At 48.2% G+C, this 16,908-nt stretch overlaps 7 protein-coding genes across 7 annotated transcripts; 3 read left to right on the forward strand and 4 right to left on the reverse strand.

Annotated features, from left to right (window-relative positions):
- Positions 1-51: 51 nt before the first annotated feature.
- On the forward strand, positions 52-810 carry FIESC28_02276 (uncharacterized protein; the record flags this gene model as incomplete). Its single annotated transcript, XM_031156426.1, has 1 exon — positions 52-810. One exon carries the CDS (start codon positions 52-54, stop codon positions 808-810), a length of 759 nt encoding a protein of 252 aa, XP_031019597.1.
- A 273-nt stretch (positions 811-1,083) lies between these two features.
- On the reverse strand, positions 1,084-2,678 carry FIESC28_02277 (uncharacterized protein; the record flags this gene model as incomplete). Its single annotated transcript, XM_031156427.1, has 3 exons — positions 1,084-2,040; positions 2,088-2,588; positions 2,646-2,678. The coding sequence occupies 3 exons, from the start codon at positions 2,676-2,678 to the stop codon at positions 1,084-1,086; spliced, it is 1,491 nt and encodes a 496-aa protein (XP_031019598.1).
- A 1,402-nt stretch (positions 2,679-4,080) lies between these two features.
- FIESC28_02278 (uncharacterized protein) lies at positions 4,081-6,001 on the forward strand (the record flags this gene model as incomplete). The annotated part of the gene is made up of 4 exons (XM_031156428.1): positions 4,081-4,085; positions 4,311-4,521; positions 4,575-5,693; positions 5,741-6,001. 4 exons carry the CDS (start codon positions 4,081-4,083, stop codon positions 5,999-6,001), a joined length of 1,596 nt encoding a protein of 531 aa, XP_031019599.1.
- Positions 6,002-6,165: 164 nt separating this feature from the next.
- On the reverse strand, positions 6,166-7,401 carry FIESC28_02279 (uncharacterized protein; the record flags this gene model as incomplete). Its single annotated transcript, XM_031156429.1, has 1 exon — positions 6,166-7,401. The coding sequence occupies one exon, from the start codon at positions 7,399-7,401 to the stop codon at positions 6,166-6,168; it is 1,236 nt and encodes a 411-aa protein (XP_031019600.1).
- A 1,347-nt stretch (positions 7,402-8,748) lies between these two features.
- FIESC28_02280 (uncharacterized protein) lies at positions 8,749-10,249 on the reverse strand (the record flags this gene model as incomplete). The annotated part of the gene is made up of 3 exons (XM_031156430.1): positions 8,749-9,025; positions 9,385-9,999; positions 10,047-10,249. 3 exons carry the CDS (start codon positions 10,247-10,249, stop codon positions 8,749-8,751), a joined length of 1,095 nt encoding a protein of 364 aa, XP_031019601.1.
- A 1,658-nt stretch (positions 10,250-11,907) lies between these two features.
- Positions 11,908-14,170, forward strand: FIESC28_02281 (uncharacterized protein; the record flags this gene model as incomplete). Its single annotated transcript, XM_031156431.1, has 4 exons — positions 11,908-12,277; positions 13,282-13,403; positions 13,567-13,617; positions 13,670-14,170. 4 exons carry the CDS (start codon positions 11,908-11,910, stop codon positions 14,168-14,170), a joined length of 1,044 nt encoding a protein of 347 aa, XP_031019602.1.
- A 505-nt stretch (positions 14,171-14,675) lies between these two features.
- Positions 14,676-15,442, reverse strand: FIESC28_02282 (uncharacterized protein; the record flags this gene model as incomplete). The annotated part of the gene is made up of 2 exons (XM_031156432.1): positions 14,676-15,234; positions 15,318-15,442. The coding sequence occupies 2 exons, from the start codon at positions 15,440-15,442 to the stop codon at positions 14,676-14,678; spliced, it is 684 nt and encodes a 227-aa protein (XP_031019603.1).
- Positions 15,443-16,908: the final 1,466 nt, after the last annotated feature.

Here is a 16,908-nt window from a genome sequence, read left to right on the forward strand (position 1 = left end):
GCCTGCATATTTTCATCTTTGACAACAGGCGTCGGCCTGCGCCAGTTCATCATGCCTGCCGCCGTCGAATCTCCCGCCTCTGCCATCCTCAATCACTCCGCGACACCCTACAACTTCCGCTTCTCACCCTTCCTCCGACAAACATACCAAGTCGGCCTTTCTCCCGATCGCCCAGTATGCAAAGCTTTCCAGTCCGGCCACTGCCCAAACGGCACGCGATGTCCTGAGCGACACGTCTCCGACTCCAAAACGTCGCAACCGACCGGCGGTCTCAATTCACTCGTCTGCAAGCATTGGCTACGTGGATTGTGCAAGAAGGGCGAGCACTGCGAATTTCTCCACGAGTACAACCTACGAAAGATGCCCGAGTGTAATTTCTTCATGCGTAACGGATATTGCTCTAATGGTGATGAATGTCTGTACCTCCACATCGATCCTCAAAGTCGATTGCCGCCTTGTCCTCACTACGATATGGGCTTCTGTCCGCTTGGACCCAACTGTTCGAAAAAGCACGTGCGTAAGAAGCTCTGTGTCTTTTATCTGGCTGGTTTCTGCCCTGATGGACCGGACTGCAAAGAGGGCGCACATCCCAAGTGGTCAAAGGATCTGGAGAAGCCAACCCTCAAGTCGGAAGAAAAGAAGGAAGAGGAGATGCGAATGGACTTTGCGCAGGATGATATGGATAGATCGCGCGACCAGCCAAGAGATAGAGATCGGGATGATGGAGGAAGACATCGGGGAGGCCATGGTGGCCACGGAGGCAGAGGCAAATGGAGAGGAAGAGGCCGATTCCGTGGAAGAGGTCATTAAGTTATGTTGCACGCGTGTTATAGATTCATTCGGACGATGATACCCACATAGCTATTTGGGCATCCCAGGCGCATTCATCAAATGTCAAAAGAAGGACTAATCAAAACAATTGGATCTGTATTTTTCCAAACAGCCATAACATAAATCATCAAGAGTTGGAGTCGTGACGGCGTCTATATGTAACAATATCGAACCTTTTTACGTATCCCATCATAAATGCGTATCATGCGGACCCAATGTACATGGCACGGTCAGCATGAATTCTGGAGTCATCTAGGGTTGTTCAGGTGCCTTTTGACCCCAAACAGCCCCGGTGTCTGCGTGCCAAACGTTGTCGTCTGAAACAGCGATGAACTCGCTGGATGCACCCTCATCACCCTTCTCACTCTCATCGTCCTCGTCCTCGCTGCTTTCTGAGCCCTCGAAGGCGTTTGTCTTCCATGTGGAAAGCTCGTCAACTCGACGGATGCCCATCATCCAGGAAACAAGACCGCGAGGAGCCCATCGGCCAACGAAGCCATACACACTAGCTCCGAGACCGACTCGGACAGTGTCAGCAGTGATATCACCATCGATAACATCAAAGACAGAGTTGTGCAGACGGCGAAGCGAGCTTCCCTTGAGTCCGCGAATACGGCCTCCAGAAATAGCAGAGCTGGTCTGAGCAACAAAGTTTCGAGCATAGACATGTCGAGCACCCTCAGGCCAGACGAGAGGCGATTCAGGGTTTCCTGCGGGCATAACAAGACCTTGGTTAGGTCCGCCTCGGGTAGGGACGAAGCTAGAGAAGTCGAAGGTGCCAAGTTGCATGTGGGTCACCGGGATGTCGAGGGGTCTAAGTTCGGCGGTGAGGACTTCGGTAAAAGCGGACAAGGCCGAACACACGGTCGCCTCAGGTGCGTGGAACGGCGGGTTGATTGACGAGATGATGGAAGGGGTAAAGACCAGGACCTTGGGGGGAATCCATTTTTCTCCAATGGGGTTCAAGCGGGATGTGAGTAGTGGGAGGAACGCTTGGATCGTGAGGATAGGCTGGAGAAGGTGGGTATTGAAGAGGTCGGCAAAGTTTGAAGGAGGGATTGTCGCGATGGGAGATGTTTGGTAGTGAAGGCTCGGGATCAGGATAACGGATTTAAGAGTGAGCTGATTGGGCTTCATTCCAGGTCCTGGAGCTTGAGGTGATTGAAGATAATGAGCAAAGTGCTCAATGGCAGAGCCAGCATGGGGAGGCTGGGAAAGTCAGTATAATCCAGATATGACTTTTGAGACAAACTTACGTCAGTGGTATCAATGCTCAGAGGTCGGATATCAGGTCGCTTCATAGCCTGAACCATACCTTCGTCTTCAGCAGCATTGCAGACGATGAAGACGATAAATCCTCGTCTCTCCATATCCAAAGACAAGGATCTCGTCAAGGGAAGAGTGGGAGAACCAGCAATAACGACGACATCAGTACGGCCGCCATTTCTCGCTCTTCTCGCACGTCTTGTCTTTCGCATGGAACGGCCCTCATAGTATCCCTTGTAAACGACGGTACCGCAGGTAAGGATGATAGCGCCGGTCAAAATTTTGTGCTCCGCAATCCAGTTCTGCAGTCTCTCAAAACGAGACAGAGATACTATAGCTACCACTTCCTGCACAGGAGGCTTGGGCCTCACAGACTCTGGGACCCATTCCGACGTGGATAGGGTTTCTCTGACGACTACAGCGGCGCGGTCGACATTCTTATCGATGAACTCGGAGGCAATGTCGGTATACCGGCGGGCCTGGGTCGAGAGCTATAGGATAGAATAGTAAGCATAGTGCCCTGGGGAAGATAGAGCTGTGGTACCTACCTGATCCAACAGCTGCTGAGGATCTATCGACATGATGGTGGTTTGGTGAGAGAGAGAAGATTGCTACTCGAGGCTCTGCTCATATGACGGCGACCTTCATGCGGTGGAGAACTCCAAAAGCTTCTGATACCCAACCTCGTTAATGTGAATGTGAATCTTTGACGCACGGACCATCCGATCTCCGCGCCGGAACTCGGGTTTTGGTACTCCGATGGTCTACCCGAGGTCGGGTATCTAGACGAGCAGACGAGCAAGGAAGTATTACTTACAGTTGCAGACTCCAGGGGTTGAGTTTTAGAAGTGAACAATTGATTTATTAATTTATCTTGCTGAGATTAAGGAGTTGGTTATCTGAAGCTTGACAAGGTTCATTGGTCTAAGCAGGTAGTGAAGCATGGCTGTTAAAGCACTAGGCTTTATACTGCATATCAGACAATCTAGGTACTGCCTTTAAAGTCCTATTATAGAAAAGAGAACGTAGCTAATGCTTGAGCCAAGATGAGATCTTCGATCAGGTTTTGCGGTGAAAGTGGATAATACCTAACAAAAAACTCCATTCGTTGGACCATAAGTGACTCCATTGTCTTGTTGTCCAGTATGAGTTGTTGATTCCTCCAAGGAAAATCGTGCCAGAATGCTACCCTCTTTAAAAACGTGGTCCAATATGAGCCCTTCATATATTGGTGGATTTAATCGACAGCTCACCATTACCTTTACATAGACACATGTGAAGGAGTTGGTCCCTACCAACAGACGCACATAAACTGAACACAACTCAGCAGTGATGCATTGACAATTAGTTCTTCTTTTCAACATAGATCTCAGTTGGTCAACTATCCGTGCTTGGGCATCAAGCACGAGCTTCATATCCGGATGCAAAGAGTTGCAGTAGTTGGCTCCACACTCCACAATGGAAGTCTCGGAAGTATATTTCCTATCAACTCATGCAAGACGGATTAACCCTACCGGCTTGATGATTATGGAGTTGATAGAGCCAGAAAATTCAGCTTCTATGGCGTGCTCCAAAGTGCTGCGCCGTTCTCAGATTCAGCTTGTCAAGAGGTACAGCTAGCTATCTATCTTTGGAGGTAACAGACAGAAACTGAGGACCCAAGATCAGGATCTAGGTACATAATGCTAGCCTAAGATCTAGGCTAAGTTAGCATCAACGGCATAAAGATTTCGTTACTTATGCTAATAATATCAACTCCTCTGCTATTTCTAGCAAGACTGGAGTGACTGCCCTTTGTGTTTCTATCTTAATGGATGGCTATCATCGCCCACTAATTCCCCAGGCTAGGAAACGGCGGGAGCGGAGCATGCGGGGTCTAACCGGCTATCAGAAGACCCACCTCCCCGAGTCTCATTCAACTGTACTACCATTATCGTGAGAGACATATTGTGAACGTCTTCCATAATTCTTTATTAAGTAACGATGCTGTATGCTGAAGATCCTTTTCCCGAACCCTCTACTCCTCCGGAACCCTCTCGGATCGGCCCCAACTCGTACAAGGTAAAACCCATACCAGACAAATCAACCATGGTGCTCTGGGATGATCGACCGCACCTTGGAGCTTGGCAAGTCCCCATTAACTGAGTTATCTAGACGAAGATTATGTCTCAGTTATTCGAGTCCCAGTAATACATCTTACTAACATAGAAAAGTAATTTCAAGCAAAAACAACGTGCAGCCCGTATTCAACAACTTGAATCCTACCATGCCCCCTTCAGCGATCTAGACAGAGAGATCGTCAACAAGCCTATTAAAGAACTTGTTCAAGAGGCCCAAAATGATTCAAGCAAAGCTAAAGAAAATCTTGACACTTATGGGAAGGTGGCCCTCAACGCACATGAGAAGACCAACTGTCTGACAGAAGTCATGGTCTTTGCTGCTAAACTTGGCTTGCAAATGGATCAATCAACTTGAAGGGACCCCTAGCGGGAATTCCTGTGAGCTTGAAAGATACTGTTGAAGTGGAAGGGTATGATAGTACTGTTGGTATGAGTACACACATTTCCAAGCCGCTCAGACAGGATGGAAATATGGTTAGGATCTTGAAAGACGCGGGCGCTGTGCCGTATGTCAAAACGAACGTCCCTATCACGCTCCTAAGCTTTGAGTCATCGAACCATGTCTGGGGAGAGACGGCCAACCCATATAATAAGGAATATACCGCTGGCGGTTCAACAGGTGGTGAAGGTGCATTATTGGCACTAGGTGGTCGAATCGGCATCGGAAGTGATGTCGCCGGTAGTGTCCGATGCCCGGCTCACTTTTCCGGTTGCTACGCTCTCAAATGTTCGACGGGTAGATGGCTCAAGACAGGTGTTGTGACGAGTATGCCAGGTCAAGATGGTGTTCCGGCAGTCTACAGCCCCATGGCACGTACACTCAACGACTTGACTTACTTCACTCGATCGATTATTCAGATGAAGCCCTGGACTTATGACTATTCTTGTCACCCATTGCCCTGGAGGTCCGATATTGAACAGGAGTACACAGAGAAAAAGAGTCTGCGAGTGGGCATTCTTCGTTCAGATGGTGTCGTTGATCCAAGTCCTGCCTGCCAAAGAGCCTTGGAGATGACTGAAGCTGCGCTTAGAGAAGCAGGACACGAAATTATTGAGATCGATCCTCCTTCTCCTTACGAAGCCCTACGCCTAGCTTCCATCCTTCTATGCAGTGATGGTCTCCAAACTGTCAAGTCCTTCTTCAGCACAGGCGAATCGAACGACCGAGGTGCTGCCCAAATGACCTTTTATTTTAATCTTCCTCGACCCATTAAGTACTTACACTACCTCTGGGTGAAGTACGTCCGCAAGGATGATATCTGGGCTGGACTTCTGCGCAACTGGCACCCTCAATCTGGGTACGAGATTTGGCAGCTCAATGCCCAACGGGAGCTTTACAAAAGACGCTGGTATGATTGGTGGTCCAACGCAGGAATTGATTGCATGATTGCGCCTCCAAATGCTACCCCGGCCGTTCCTCACAAAGGCATGCATGATGCCTGCAGCAGCTGCGGCTATACGTTCATGTTTAACTTGGTATGTCTCAACGTTCCATCGCTCATCAGGGAAGCTAACATCTGCAGCTTGATTATACCGCCGGCGTTCTACCGGTCACTCATGTTGATAAAAGTCAAGACCAATTACCAAAAGACTTCAATTTCAAGAGCCTTAATGGCGTGGCGCAGGGTGCGTATAAACTATACGACGCCACCGCCATGCATGGGTTACCGGTGGGTGTTCAAGTAATTGGACGTCGATTGGAAGAAGAGAAAGTGTTGGCAATCATGAAGAGAGTTGAGGATGCTTTAGGTGATGAAAGATTCCCTTTGCTCGAACTAGACTAGAACTGAATGTTAATGTACAATACGCCCCCTTGGATTTCACTCTTGTCTCTAAATTGTTAGCCTAAATGACACGCCAGTTCAAAATAACGTGGTATCATGTAATATCAAGAACTCTGAACTCAATCACCATTTTGGTCCCATCTCTTAATTTTCCTTCTGTCAACCTAGTATCCTCCCACTTTAACAAAATCAATTCTACCATACTTGTCCTGTACAGGTCTCTCGCCGGCAAAGCAAGTGTATTGTTGGTTGGCTCCGTGTTCAAGATCGAAGCCCTTGGGCCCCCAAGCCTTCTCCATCTCTTCGCGGAATTTAGACTTTGGCTTTCCAGCTTGGATGCGCTTCTTCTCGAAGAAGACATAGGCCGCGTAGAAAGTCACGTTGGTATTACCATCACGAGCTCCGCTGCGGCCCATGAAGTATCGCAGGTTGGCCTGGGACACACTCTTTCCTTCCGGGAGATTCTTGTTAAGGGCACGAATGAAAGCTGCTTGAGTCATGCCCTCCTTGGCCAATATGGGACGGATCTTCTTGCGAATTTCGTTGCAAGTGTCATAAACGGGAACTGTGCCCTGTGCCTCACCGGGTAGGGGATCAACGTTGCTCACATCAAGGGTCTCGTCGATAGCTTTGGAAGCAGCAGCAGTCTTTGGCTTCTTGGGTTTGTTAGCCTTGAGAGGCAGGCCCTGAAGTTCACGCTTCTTGAAGAAGTGGTGAGCTTTGGCGAATGTGTCAGTTCCATCACCATCCCAGGTACCAGTACGGTTCATGAAGCTGTTATAAGCCTTGCCGCTGACACCAATAGTCCTCTGGAACTCGCCAACCTTCTGGGCACCTGAATCGATCCAATTACGGATCTTGCGACGAACGGTGTTGCAAGTGTCCGAGTCTAGACGCTCAAGACGTTCATCATCACTGTCGATCTCTGGTGCGTCCTCTGGGAAGAGATCCTCTTGGGTGTTGTCGGCAACATCAGACTTGCGTTTCCTGGAGTTGGTGGATGGCGCAGGTGGTGCTGGAGCAGGGGCTTGAACGGGTGCGGGAGTGGCCTGGGCTGGAGATGACGTTTGGCTTCCTCCAGTGGGCATTGCCCTTGGCGTAGCAGAGGTAGCCATTGGAACAGGAGGAGGAGGTCCGCCTGATACTTGGTACCTGGGCGAGTGTGGTACAAAAGGTGGCGCTGGGTTGTAATACGCGGGTGGAGGAGCTGGAGCAGCAACAGGAGGAGGTGCTACCATGTTATTATAAACGGGTGGCGGAATAGAGTTCCCATAGCTGGCAGTGGGAGCATAGCTAGGGGTTGCTGGAGCTTGAGCTTGAACGGGAGGATGAGGTAGATTGAGAGCCGGCATACTCGGCAGACCTTGGGGTGGAATATTAGGACGCGGTTGATAGTTCATATTGGACTGATTCATTTGAAGCATTGCCTGTCTAGGCGACCAAGACCAGCCTGACATTTCTGCAGGAAATAAAGCAATCGCAGCAGAGTTCGAAGGTTCGACGGATGTTAGTCAATGCTAGAGTAAGAGTGACGACTGCCGAACTATGACGTTTGTCTTGGTCCACGCTCGCTACCTTTTTTTTATTTTTACGCGTCGTCTGGGCTTGAGCTTGAGCTTGGGCGGATGAGAGGTGGGCGCGTTAGTTTTGAGCGGGGGAGCACCTGCGTTTTCAGGTACCGGCACTGTTTTTTAGCGTCTGCTCTGCGACAGAAGCCCCACTATGCTTCTCAGCCATTACCTTATTCCCGGGCTTGGAGTGTGCAGCAAATGGCATGGGAGGTACCTGCCTCCGATCGTGGAGTATCTCACATCGGACATGCATTAGCGTCAGGAACACCGACAACATCATGCTCCGCTTTCTTTTGCTTTCCTGCTCACATCTGCACTACCTCTTCCCTTAGTACCTTTTATCGTAACTTTTCAAAGGAGTGCTTCCGGAACCACATCCTTCCTCTCGTACCCTACCTCGCAAACATACATAACACAGGTACCTGTTTCATGAGAAGGTTGAGTTCCATGGTGCCACGAAGCACGCCCACGTACTAAACACAAAGCGGCACGAAATTTAAGTAAAGTCATTCTGGGGACGCTCAACCTAAGAGACGTAATAATTTAGATAATCTTATCTATCCAACTTAGACAAGCATTTAGGCTACTTTATTTTGTATGGAGTGGAGGCTTAGATTATAGATTTGCGATCCTGACTCAACATTGTCCTGCTTCAGCTATTACGGCCACTTCTCCGACTTGTTCGATGGATTTATATCCGACAAGGAGTAGACCTTTGACAAGAGGCAAAGCTTCCGTCCGAAGTTCCAGAGCCATTTAATGTCGGACTTTGCAGTTACGCTTGGAGAGATGGTGTTCGAGATATACCTCGTTTCTGGTCCTGCTTGCGACAATTTTGACTTGTCCCTGAGCACCGATGTGGATATGCCATGAACGTAGGAGCAATAGAAGTCACCAGTGCCAGCATGAGAGGGAACTAGGTAGGTACATAGCTTTAGACCAAAGTTCGCAAAGATGTTCTCTAAAGCTTAGGCTACTAAAATAAAGTAGTCTAAGATCTACTATAATCTAGCATAAAGTAATCCGCTTATTTCGTCTCTTATGATTTTAGCAATCAATTCTTCTGGCACCCTGACGCCAGGGCCATCTCGCAGTTGTACCAGTAACCCTGACCATAAAACTCTCCAATACGTTGACTGTCTTGGATCATCAAGTGGGGGTCCAAAGTGCAGACACTCATTTCTCTGGCAGCGCATCTTTGTAGTCGATGTTGTACTTGTCGAAGAACCGCAGCCTCTCTGCGACCTGCTGCTTGTATATATTGCGGATGAGAACCGGGCGATGGACTGCAATTGGGCGCAGACTGGGATCGAGGAAGTCTTCGCGCTCTTCCGACGGGTCAAGAGAGAGCAAATGGTTGACTCTTTTTTGCCCAATGAATATCATGTACTCGCGATTGTACGCCTTTGAGCGTGCCTCAACAAAATTCTCGCGAGCTATCACAGCTTCTTCTCTGATGTGTTCAATGGAGTTATATCCAATAAGGATTAAACCTCTTGGAGAGGTATAACTTCCATCGGATGTCTTCCAAAGCCATTTGATCTCAGAGTTTGCTGTCGCACTTAGGACGAGTCAAACTGAGTTATCAGCTTGACTTCCTGTATCATCCGTCTTCGGTGCCTTTTTTTTTAACCTTAGAGAGGCTGTTGTCTTTCGCTTTCTTCTTCTTTGCTCTTGCAGTCGTGGCCAAGGGATCAAGCACCTCAGCGTTGAAATTGATAAAAGCCGTCAGTTTTGACAATTCGACGAATTTGAGCATATGCGGGAAACAGACGACGAATTCTGGGAGCGAAAGGTTCGGATACTCATGACTTGTCTTTATTTTGCAGATCAAAGAAGATCACAGTAGCAGCCAATGCCAGGTTAAGAGATATCACATAGTTCTTGAGTTGAGACAAGAAATCTTTCATGGCTGTAATCATAGCCTTGGGGAATTTGAACCAAGCCAAACGTGGCCACTTCAGTTCAAAGTGAATATCTTGATATGTGATATTACTGAAGAGATTCCTCATCCGTGATTTCGTCGTCTGGGCCTTGTTGTTTGGGAAAACACGAGCTATCGTGGAAGATATGCTCGGCAGTTCGGGCTCACGCTGCTTATGTTCATGCTGGAGCTTGCGGTTGAACTGAACTTGCTCTTCGCCTTCGAGTCGACCCCGCAACCCGTCCTTGGCATATTCGAAGTTTCCTGGAACTATTAGGTTCTCATGCCAGATAATGTCAATTCCGCAACGTATCCCGTGTGGGTAAGTTTGGAAGACTGTCGAGACTAGAGGGTGTTCGGGTTCTTCGATCTTTTCGAGTTGACACTCCTCGATCTGCATCACAACAGGATGCACCCACTTGTTGGAGAAGCCAACCATGACTCCCCCGACTTCCAAACTTTCCATGCCAGGTTCATTCTGATCCAGATTCGTCTCATTTGGTCTGTATTCCAGTGGTAGACAGCATCTTCTCAAGACTTGGTAGCCTACAACGGGACTGTTGGGTTCTCTCGAACCTTCATGGAAGCTGATGTTATCGTGTCGTTGATGGGCTGGTTGAGGGGACCACAGCTCTTCTCTGCTCTGTGTGAGGACATGGGCAAGATGTGGGGAGCCATAGATATCAGATTAGCCCCAAATATGAACACAACGGTATGCTCTTTCTGGTAATTGATATTGATCCGAATCTTCATGATGGACAAACTTGTCGCTGGGAGACTCGGGGTTTAACATCCACTTGTCATCGATGAGTATCTCATCAGAAGTGCCCCAACGAGCCGAGAATACATCGTGCGCCTCCTGGCCAATGTAATGACCTTCCTCGTCCTGAAGCCTTACAGGCGGAGGCAATAGGGAGCGAGACCACGCTCTTTGTGATGCCACTTTTCTTGAAGACAAAACGGAAGTCATGTGCTTTGATGATCTCCAACAACGGAAGTGAAAAAGTCTCGCAGTTCGCTGTAAGCATCATCACTCTTCAAGTCATCACGAAGTTGAAAAGCGCTGGGTGATCAAGCTCATTCAAATTCCAGTCAACGAATTGAACGGCCTTCGGGAGCTATCCGACTCGTGACAGTGAGATACTCCAACGGACAGCGCCGGTCTGTCGCTGCTTGCATGTGACCTGAGTTGAAGTCTCATCATTGCTGGTGATATATATGCGTGAGGCACGCGGCCTCGCCTTAGTATAATCTATATGTTCGCGGACGACGAGTGGCACAGTTGGCCTAGATTCAGTGTTGGCCTGGATGCTAAAGATGTATTAGTAAAATTTAGCTAAAGATGGCCTAAATCTACTCACAGACTTTATGATGAAGGAGGAATTCATGATGGATGATGGACAGGGAAAGAGATGGAAGGAGAAGGAAGACAGATGGAAATTGCAGTCAGAGACTGCTGTCAGGTAGCGCAACAGAAGAGAAAGAAATCCATAGAAAGAATTGCTGCCTGCCCGGGTAGTACCAGGTATGTTAACCTGAGGCAGAAATCGCACTTCGCTTGTCCTTCATTTACCAGCAAGAAAACCGCCTGGTATTGGAAAATCAATCACCAAAAGGTCCATCTATACGCAAATAGCACCACAAAATCCTCGTGCAATAACCAAACATGGGTTTTTACAAGTCAACTTTCAAGCTCCACCAGGGAGCCAAAACAAACGTCAACAAAGACAAAACTCGCTGAAAAATCATACACAGGATAATAACACCCACAAACATGACATAAACAACATACGCAAACCCGCGGGTCACTCATCGACAAAAGCGTAAAGGGCGCCTCGAAACCGTCGAAGATCGATCACAAACACAGGGTCTAGGCGTCCATCTTTCTAGGTGCTGACCCAGGTTGCATGGTAGGGCTGAGACTCCACTTTGGACGCCACCGGTAGTTGAAGGGGGCGTGCAGATAACCTAAGCCCCATTTTTACGAATTGTTCCTCTGCTGGACACTCCATCAACCTTTCCTTCACATCACCTCCATCCCATGATTGCCGTCCCCTTTCGCAGAGGGCATCTTCTCCTCATCGCCGTATCCTGTTTGCAAGGTCGGCAGTCTTTTCGTCACCGCCCTTGTTATATCCCTTCGCAAGCCTCAGGGTGTGACAAGAACCGGCCGCTCAGGCATAAGAGACGAAATGATTAGATCACTTTACGCAAGTTTAGACCAGCACCTAGACTACTTTATTTTCCTGGTCTAAGTCTTAGGAGATATTTGTTCTGTCACCCACCTGGAAGGACAGCTCTTCCCTGCCGATGCATATCCAAATCCTACCAAACTGCGTTACAGTCCCTGCACCATACAGTACGTGCCTTCAATCCTTATCGCGTTGTATATCCTCTGACAGTTTATAGACATGCCCCCCAAAAAGGCTGACTCTCGTGCTTGCGCACTATGGTTGCTCAAGAGCAAAGCCATTATCGGAGGTGAAGCTTTAGGTCTTCCCAGGCTCATTCCGAATCTTAGCATCCGTTTCCATGCTCCTTACTGTGGGAAGCTGTATGTGGCTATGGTCATGAGTCTTCCCCTCGGAGAATACCTCAAAACCACTGTTTTCAACAATCACGCGGAAGTAGCCAAAGATCTTACCGTGACCCTCTGTTTCTACAAGAGGAAGTTCCAGATCAAATCGGCAGATAAGCTTAGCGATGAGCTTTGTGTCCTCATTATGGGCCAGCAGGATACCAGCAACAACGAGTTGTTCAATCTCCCTGCATTCTGCTTCCGTTCCGGTTCACTTGTATCATATCAAGCGGCGCAGAACTTAACCCGCACGAAAAGCATCACCAGACATGATCATTGCAGGTGATGAACGACAACTCCCTCAACCATCACGCTCACCACTCAGAAGCAGGGTGACGATCTCCTCAATGCGTTTTCTCTTTTCGGTCGCGTCTCCGTGCTTGAGTACTTCAAGCGGACTGGCATGGGATGTTTCGTGCTCAATGAGCAACCCCGGATTGCGGATGAATGGGAGAGAGGGGCGTGCGGGTGGGTGACTTAGATGAAGTTGGATAACAAGATCTCAATTGTCAGTGGCAACAGATAATCGTTGCAGTACGAGGCACACATGTATAACAGATGCTGGTCTCTGGCAGCAAATGAAACATCTAAAGATGACATAAAAGTTAGACGAACAAGCAGTCTAGTTAGTCTAAGTTATCCTAAATTGCCTAAGCTTTGTCGTTTCTTAGGCCAAATGTACGATGTTTGTGGGAATACTTGGTGTTTTGGGTGCAAACACCCATTATTTGTGGGCGGGGGAGTGTAGAACGACATGGAAAGTGGAGGATGGCCTCCTCTGTCTTGCATGCCTCCCCTGCCTATAACTTCAACTCCCCTCCCCTCCCAAAAACCGTACACTGGCACTTCATTTTTCTCCGCCTGTGCAAAGAGTGCTACTATAGTAAGTATTGTTCTCCTACAAGATCATCCTTTGGATACAGATCAGCTTCTGACTGGCCAGATATATACCTACTATACGAGGCCATTCGCAGATCCAATCCTGATGCCGGTTCTGATAACGCATCTGACCACGCGTTCCGAGGCCGCTGGGTCGATTGTATCGACCTAGGAATCCCTCGCGGATATCGGACCATGCTCATCACCCATCCAGAGATTGAGGGCGCGTCTGCTACAAAAATGACTCTGCCCGCCTCCACCAACAAGAGCCATCTACCTTAAAGATTATATTATATACCTGTTGAACACCAATCTACTGGACTAAAAGCTTTCTACGATCGCTTGCACGGTGCCCTTGAGCGTATCGGAATTGACGCTGCTTCTCACTTCCCCGTCATGAGACTGTACTCTATGGAAGGTGAAGTCAGCTCATCTTCAATGTTTAAAGGGGTATAACGATTATGGCCACTTCATGCCCCATTCCACCAACAGTTAGGTAATTTATTTTCTTTGTCAAAACTTAGAAGATAACGTTTCTAACATCAAGGCAGAGTCACTGGCAATCAACGTTTGCCATATAAGCATGACGATACATATATATATATATATACAGCCTATCGAGGCAGAGTCGACGGATTTTGACTTCTGGGTCACTTCTGACTTCGTAAGCCATACTTGCTACTAAATACCCATTTCATTCACTAATTCCCGTCCAGAAATCCGGCTACCAGAACATCGTTTCTCGGAAAACCAAGCCAGAGGCCGAGACATGGGCAATTGACAAGCACATTGGTCTCGCCGCCTCTCCTTGGTGGGTACCTATATTACTATACAACCAGGGACAATGTGATAAGGCCTTCGAAGGTGCTATCGCCTTGATCAGCGACACGGAGATAACTCCCAACGACATTGTCATGATCACACCCTATCGTGGCAACCTAGAGTGCCTTGAGTCTATTCGCAACGCTAAGGCCAAGGGTATACCCGACATTGCGAATATCCCTATCAATACAACAGACTCCTTTCAGGGGCGCTCAGGGTATGTTGTAATTCTGGTACTTGGCGTCAATCAGTCCAGTGGTCCGCGGTTCGTTGCCAACAAGAACCGCCTTTGCGTTGGAACCACTCGCCATGTTGGAGCTTTATTTGTGTTCGGTGAAGTCGATACTGTCCCTGAGGCTATGGCAGTGGCTGAAAAGAACAAGACCTCCCTCTAGAAGAGTGATGACCTCGAGTCTGAAAGTGTTAGATCTGATGCCTTCTGGAAGATGCTCAATTGGTTCGGCCAGGCCAAGCGTGTCGCAAGCCTGGAGTGGTTTGATCCAAGCGGTCCTGGTATGGAGTCTCAGCTAGAGGATCTCAATCGCAGAGGCGATCTCGAACCACGAAAATCATAAGGAAAGGAAATAGGAGATAGGAGATAAAAGAATTTGGATACTTTATGTTAGCTTAGACCAGTGTTTAGGCTATTATTCTTTTAAATATTGTAAGGCTTAGATAACAATTTCTTTAAACTTTACTTAAGCTACTTGGGCAAATCTTCCAAGCCACCCCTAGGCCAGATGGACTTCACCGAATCTCTGTTTGATATCCTTCAATAGCCAATGGATCGGAGTAACATAAGTCATCGCATCTATCACGACTACCCTTCAAGCCACCCGTAATCATGCCTCCAACCTGACCGTTAAGATTCTCAATACACTTTTCGCGTTCAGAAATAATCTAATCGTAAACTTCGTCTGTGGGCTGCATAACCATAACTGCATTTTCGTAAATGCTGTGCCGATAGTCTCTATAGTTGTTGAACTTTCCACTTCTTTTGCCTGGAAGGAGCACTACATGTCGACGAGTAAGTGCGTATGTCTTTTGGCTCCCATCCCGTAGATATAAACCCTTAGTGACTATAACACCTTGGTAATCTGTGGGCGAGAGTGCCTCTTTCGTTCCCCGGTTCATACTTGCGTAGATGTCTAAGAGAAATCGAGGGGCGGTTTGAGCTAGGATGCCTTGAACACCAGGCAACTCAGCGGCAAGATTTACAAACTGCAGCGTAACGGGAGCGAAGTCCACGATGTGCTGGTACGCTTCAATTGCCCTGTCGCATGGTGGCGGATTGGCACTCGCCGTATTCTTCAGACTATTGACTGCCAATGACTCTGCTTTGATAGGTTTCATAGAAACGTCCATCTTCATGCGGATACTCTGAGCGTTGTCGCATTGGGTAAGACGATCAAAGAATGCTTGAGTGTCTTCTTGACCGCCAGGTGTAATGTCTTCGACACTGATATCAACAGGAATTGCAATTCGTCATTGTTACCTGTTACATCATTTTTGACAAGGACTCTCACTGCAGAGACGTAGTACCTTGAGTGAATGTGCGGAATCTGAAGACCAATGTGTTTCGCACTACACCAGAGGGGCTCATTGTCAACATTGCCCTGAGCTACTTCTCCGTTTGGCAGACGCAGGAGAGTATTCGTCGCTTCCATGTTGAGTAGTTGATCCCTGATCCGATCATACTTCTCTCCATCGTTGATATCATCATCGTGTAGCAGGTTCGTCAATAGCGCTTGCTCGTCGTCAGTGAATTGACGTTGAAGATATGGCTCCGCGGCAAAGTTGAGGGTATCAACATTCTCGTCACCCTGCACTTCCACAATCGCTTAGTGGATTGGGTGGTAAGCTGCTCGTTGTTCACTAAGATCAAGGCAGCAGGGTGATTGGTGTTTGTGTGGCAACATCATCTGCGTTGGCAACGGAAGATACCTTGCAAGCCTCGCCTACTCAGTTCCAGTTGATGGTGACACCGGTTCCGTCTTGGGTTGTGCTCAAGGCTCAGGGACTTGCTCCCAATTTGGTTTGCGGAACTAGGAAGTCCTGCCACAGTGTGTTGCCAGCGGACCACATTAACAGTGGAAAAGAAGTGGGCGAATAGCCTTGGTTCAGCATCGATGATACTGTCTGTGACAGTTAAATTGTCACTAGCCGCATTAGCAACGTGAGAAGTCTTAAGACTGGTGGATGATGTGCCGGATGCTGAACCATTGCCTGATTCAAGAGGCAGGCGGGTTTCCAAATAAGCTGCCTCTCGCACACGCCACGCCTCAATTCATTTGGAGCAAGCTTCAATATTGTTGAACTCGTCATGGGACTGAGGGCTGGGGAATTGGCAGAGTGTGTGACAGTAGATTGTATAAAAGACTTGACATGCTCATCTGCTCACACCCCATGGACGTCCTTAAGATGAGCGGCAAATTTGCAACGCGTGCCGAAAGTCTCATTGCTAGCACAATCATGATAGGTGCATTTCTGAGGTTTGTAAAACTTGGCCCTGGTTCTCGGAGGTGTTGTAGGTTCAAGCGGCTCTGGATTGTCTTGAACGTATAGATCGATATTAGCCTGAGCCTGGTGCGATGATCTTAAATGTTCACCATATTGCTTTCGACTGCCGAAAACTTGCTGTGAGTTGCAACCCGGGTATGAGCAACGTTAGGGAAGAAAACTGTCCTTTTTTTGGGCTTCCCGTTTCTGCTTAGGCACCATGCGCTCGATTTCTTCTTTCGAAATTTCAGGGCGGACGTTTCGAGCATGGCTGTTGAGCGTAGCGAAAGACTGAACAACCAAATCGCAGACCCAGCATTGATTCGGGAGCTCACGGTGGGCTTGATCAGTATGCAATCAAAGGTCTTGTCTTGTCGGGAAAATCGTTCCGTCATCACAGCCTGGCCATGGGCAACGCCGCGGCTGCCAGGTGCAGTCATTCTTGTGTACATCGAGTTTTGCCTGGGTCTCGTACAGTACTTATTACCGCTTGGAGCGACGAAGTTCGCCTGCTCTGGCAGCGGTGAGGATTGCATAAGGAGATACAACGCCTTCCCCATACTGATATCGAGTTCCAAAGCGTCAGGATAAAGTAGCCTAAATCCTGATCTAAGCTAGCATAAAGTGATCAAAT

This window comes from Fusarium coffeatum, assembly GCF_003316985.1.
Source record: "Fusarium coffeatum strain FIESC_28 chromosome Unknown BRIP53273_contig_49, whole genome shotgun sequence".
Classification (NCBI taxonomy): domain Eukaryota; kingdom Fungi; phylum Ascomycota; class Sordariomycetes; order Hypocreales; family Nectriaceae; genus Fusarium; species Fusarium coffeatum.